The sequence below is a fragment of the Petaurus breviceps genome, unplaced genomic scaffold, assembly GCF_028583685.1.
Source record: "Petaurus breviceps papuanus isolate PSGF00001 unplaced genomic scaffold, PetGlider_PUasm1.0 99, whole genome shotgun sequence".
Lineage (NCBI taxonomy): Eukaryota > Metazoa > Chordata > Mammalia > Diprotodontia > Petauridae > Petaurus > Petaurus breviceps.
The window spans coordinates 8,324,613-8,329,677 of NW_027187465.1; the positions used below are offsets into that span (position 1 = coordinate 8,324,613).

The 5,065-nt window shown below is 47.9% G+C and overlaps 1 protein-coding gene across 1 annotated transcript; it reads left to right on the forward strand.

The window, feature by feature from the left end:
* The first annotated feature begins 278 nt into the window (after positions 1–278).
* LHFPL7 (LHFPL tetraspan subfamily member 7) lies at positions 279–3,523 on the forward strand. Its single transcript, XM_069081830.1, has 3 exons — positions 279–488; positions 2,296–2,434; positions 3,258–3,523. Exons 1-3 carry the CDS (start codon positions 279–281, stop codon positions 3,521–3,523), a joined length of 615 nt encoding a protein of 204 aa, XP_068937931.1.
* The last annotated feature ends 1,542 nt before the right edge of the window (positions 3,524–5,065 follow it).

Genomic DNA, 5,065 nt, shown 5'->3' on the forward strand with positions numbered 1-5,065 from the left:
GTCAGGGCTGGGAGGGGCCTCAGAAGAGGGGATGTCAGGGCTGGGAGAGGCCTCAGAGCAGGGGACGTCAGAGCTGTTGGCACCTTGGAAGACAACACTAAAAGCCACTAAGGTCTTTAGAAATAATATCCCTGAGCTTCTTGTTTTACAGATGTCCTTGAGGTTCAGAGATGGGCCATGATAGTCTTCAAAATAAAAAGTCTAATTCATCAGGAAGAAGCCCCCTGCATGTCCCATGTGCACAGCAAGTGTTGAGACCCAGGTGCCTGGAGCCCCCCATGAGGAACAGCAGGGACAGTGTGGGCTCAGCCCTGGCTTTCTGCTCAGTCTTCATCTCTGGCTGTGGCCTAGCCTCCCCTGCCTGGTTCCAAAGTGATCTTTTTTCTTTTGGACTCTTTGCCTTATGCTCCTGGCCTAAGAATAATGACTGGAATAGGACCTGTGTGCCTTATAGGACCCTGGAGGACATGCCTGACCTGGCCTGGAAGGTAGTGATTGTTTGGGCCAAAACCCAGTGACTGTCCTCCAGAAGGGAGGGAGGGAGGGAAGTAAGGAAGAAAGGGAAGGAGGAAGAAAGAAAAGAAAGAGAGGGAGGGAGGGAGGAAAAGAAGGAAGGAAGGAAGGGAAGAAAGGAAGGAAGGACAAAAGAAAGAAAAGAAAGAGGGAGAGATAGAGGGAGGGAGGAAAAGGAGGAAGAGAAGAGAAGGAGGGAAGGAAGAATAGGGAGGGGAGGAAGGAAGGAAAGGGAGGGAGGAAAAGAAGGAACAGAAGAGAGGGAGGGAAGGGAGAAAGGGAAAGAACAGACAGGGAAGGAAGGAAAAAGGAAGGGAGGGAGAAGAGAGGGAAGAGGGAAGGAAGGAAGTAGGGAAAAGAGAGGAGGAGGGCAGGAAGAAGGAAGGAAGCAAGCATTTAATAATCACCAAGCACTGTGCTAAGCACTTTACAGATAGATCATTTGATCCTCCCAATATCCCTGGGAAGTAGGTGCTATTAGGATTCTCATTTTATAGCTGAGGACATTGAAACAGAGGGAGGTTAAGTGACTTGCCCAGGGTCACCTACTAGCCCAGACTAGTGAGCACCAGAAGTCACATCAGGACTCCCTGGCTCCACAAACTCATTGCTACTTAGCTGCCCCAGTTCCAGCTGGTCAATCAGGCAACCCACAGACTTTTATTAAGGACTGATTACGTGCTGGTCAGACTGTGGAGTGACAGCAATACAAAGGCAAAAAGGAAAAAAAATCCAAGGTTATGAGAAGCGGGGCCTTTTCCCCAAGGGATCCACCAACGATCTGCTGTTTCCACCAGCATCAGTCCTCAGTAACAGGGGGACAGTTTAGGAGGGGCCTTCTGGAGGCACAGTATTACAACCCAAAAGATAATCCGTATTTCTATGTCAGTTCCCAGAATGCTTGGCTTACAGCCACCCTGAGAGGTAGGTCTTCAAAAGCATCTCCCCTGGGACAATACTCTCCTTGAGGGTAGGCTTTGTATCCTGTTCACCTGGCACACAAAAGGCGCTTAATAAATGCCTGCCAATAGATGGATTGCCCCAGTTGTGCAGATAAGGAATCTGGGAGGTGATTTAGGAAGCCAATGGAGCTCTGAGATCTTTGGGGTCCTAGAATTTTGGATTGGAAGAGATCTGGACCCACTGCTCATTTTACAGATGAGGAAACTGAAACCCAGAAAATATGTGAATTGCCAAAGGTCGCACAGGTGTTCCAAATCCTTCATTTTACTGATGGGGAAACTGAGGCCCAGAGGAGGGAGGTGATTAGCCCAAGATCACATGGCAAGACACCAAGCTGAGAGGTGAAGCCAGGCCTCCTGACTCCCATTCCAGCAATCTTTATAAAAACAATACCAATACCGTCTGCCCATTCAGATCACAGCTAACTCCTGAAGAAGGGGAACTGAACAAGGGGGTTCTTTTCCTCCCCCGTAGAATGTTGTAGTTTGAAAAGACCTTCATTTTCCACCAAAAGAAAGTGAGTCCCAGATAGGAGAGACTTGAAGTCTCTTTTCCCAAGCCATTGTACAAAGGGAAGTTATTCTTTTTTTTTTTCCAGGGCAATTGAGGTTAAGTGACTTGCCCAAGGTCACGCGACTAGTTTTTGTGTTAAGTGTCTGAGGCCGGGTTTGAACTCAAGTCCTCCTGATTCCAGGGCTGGTGCTCTATTCACTGCACCACCTAGCCGCCCGAAGGGAAGTTATTCTTACTAGTGGCTGAACTGGGAATGGAAGTTTTTGTGGTTTCTGGGGTCTCCATACTCCTCCCTCTCTTCTCCAGGCCTCAGCTGCACTGCTTCTTGGAGGCTGGATCCTGCTGGCCTTGCAGGCCCTGCTCCTCCTCTCCTGGACCCTCCTCCCTGAAGCCTTCTGCCCCATGAAAGGGCGCATCCCTGCCCATTATATACAAGCAGCATCTGGTGAGTCCCTTGACTCCTCACTACCATATATCTGGCCGAGCAAACTCCTGACTCTAGGCTGACAAAGTCAGATGCAGAAACTGACCTCCCCAAAATCCCACAAAAAGATCTCTGGAAGGGTGGGGTGGCTAGGTGGCACAGTGAATAGAGCACTGGCCTTGGAGTCAGGAGGACCTGAGTTCAAACCCGGTCTCAGACACTTAACACAAAAACTAGCCATGTGACCTTGGGCAAGTCACTTAACCCCAATTGCCCTCCAAAAAAGCAAAAAAAGAAAAAAAAAAGGAGCTCTGGATTTGGAAGTCAGATGACCTGTGTTCAAATCCCAGATTTCCTATTACTTCCTGAGTTACTTTGGGAGAGTTACTTAACACCTTTCCCCTCCTCCCCCACTGCCTCACTTTCCTCACGTGTCAAATGAGAACGTTGGCCTTGGTGGCTTCTGGGGTCCTTCCCAGTCCTAGATTTATAACTATAGTATGCTCCTATTTTTACTTGGAGAAGCTAACTCTTTCTGAGCCTCAGTTTCCCCATCTGTAAAATGATAATATTGAACCAGATGATTTCTCAAATCTACCTTTCACAGGCCCATCAAAGACCAGCAGAGTCAGGGAGCCAGGCCCATTAGTATCTAAGCTCCCTAAAGGAAAGAGGCTGTCTTGTTTTTGTATTTGTATCAATTGATATTTATGCAGCACAATGTGCTAAGCCCTGGGCAGACAAAAAGGCAAAAGGCAGTCAGTCCCTGCCCTCAAGGAGCTTACAGTCTAGTGGTGCTTGGCCATCCAGTAAAGACGGCCTTCACCCTCTTCTCTCCCTGCAGTCACCACCACTCTCCTGGGCTTGCTGCTCTTCCCGGTCAGTCTGGCCTCCCAGGCGGCTCGGGACGCCTGTGGTCCTTCCACCGTGTACAGCGCTGGTCAGTGCCACCTGGGCTGGGGCTACATCACTGCCATCTTGGCTCTGGTCCTCACCATCCTCTTGCCCATCGTCGTTGGGAGATTCCAAGGAGACAAGACCCAGGAGAAGAAGATTCTTTTCTCCAGCATCACTGAAAGAATTGTCTTCGTTTCAGAGTCAAACAGATAGAATACATCGAGCTTCTCCGCAAATTACTACTTTCTTCTGCCACCTAGTGGCTTTGGTACCTCCCTACAAGATGCCCCCAATTGGAAGAGACCTTTGTCCAGGGATGAGGGTAGGGATGAACAGAGTTTAAGAGGCTGCTGACCTGCCCCCAATTCACTGTGTGATCTTGGGCAAATCACCTGCCCTCTGGGCCAAGTAATAGACTTGGGTAAGTCTGAAGCTCTTAACCTGAGGTCCATGGACCATGAAGGAGTCTTCGGACAGATTTTAGGGAGCCCGTAACTTTGGATGGGAAAAAAATTCCATTGTTATTTTCACTAACCTCTAATTCAAATTTACCATTTCCTTCATTTTCCCCATTTAATAGTATGTTATTTTTTCCAGTTACATGTAAAAGATAGTTTTGAATGTTAACTCATAAGATTCTGAGTTCCAAATGTTTTTCTCCCTCCCCTCCCCACTCCCCAAGATGGCTATGTATATGCAATCATATTAAACATATTTCATTTCCTTCCTTTCAAAAGTAATTCTCCCAAGGGGGCCATAGGCTTCCCCAGACTATCCAAGTCACCCATGATTCAAATGAAGATAAAACCCCTGGCTGGGTAGTCTCTAATATCCTATCTCTCAAGCCAGGGATGTTGTGCTTGTGTGTGCGTGTGTGTGTGTGCGTGTGCGTGTGTGTGCGTGTGTGTGCATGTGTGTGTGCGTGCGTGTGTGCATGTGTGTGTGCGTGTGTGTGCATGTGTGTGCATGTGTGCGTGTGCGTGTGTGTGTGCGTGTGTGTGTGTGTTATATCCCTAGAAAGAGACAGATATGAAGAACACAAGAAATATGGAAAGACCAAATTATGTGGTGTCAGATATGCGCCATACAGATGTGAACCACAATACTATGAAAAAAATTTCAAAGTATAGAGCAGAGGGGGAGGAAGCTGCTCCTGAAGAATCACAAGGGGCATAACATAGGTAGGCCTCCCCCTCCCCACTGTAACCAGCCACAGGGGAAGGCTTGACATGCAGCCAAGATGTGCCCTCCTGTCCAAAGCCCCCATGCCACTCGAGGTTCAAACTTAGAAAAAGAGCTGACTTGGCATTATTAGGAGACTGCCATGATCAAGGCAGTGGGATAGTCTAGACTTCCTGAAATGAGGGTATTTTCTTAATTGACTAATAAGGAAGGAGGCATAAGGGGCAGGGACCAAGATATTTCACTCTCACTGTGCCACAATCAGCAAGTGACTGGGGAGGGGACCAATGCCCAGTTTCTGGGTCAATTAAGCCTTCTCCTGCATCAATCCTGAGGCATACCAGCCAAACCACTTTTTACTGTCTCCCCCAAATCAAGAAGTCAACAACATTAGTTATTATTACTATTTTGAGCATTTTTAAATAACATGAACAATGCATGGGTTTTAAATGTCTTTAAGAATCTAATTTTAGCAGGGGTGGCCAGGTGGCTCAGCGAGTAAGAGCACCAGCCCCAGTGTCAGGATGATCTGGGGATCAAATCCAGGCTTTGAACTTAGCACCACACCCAGAA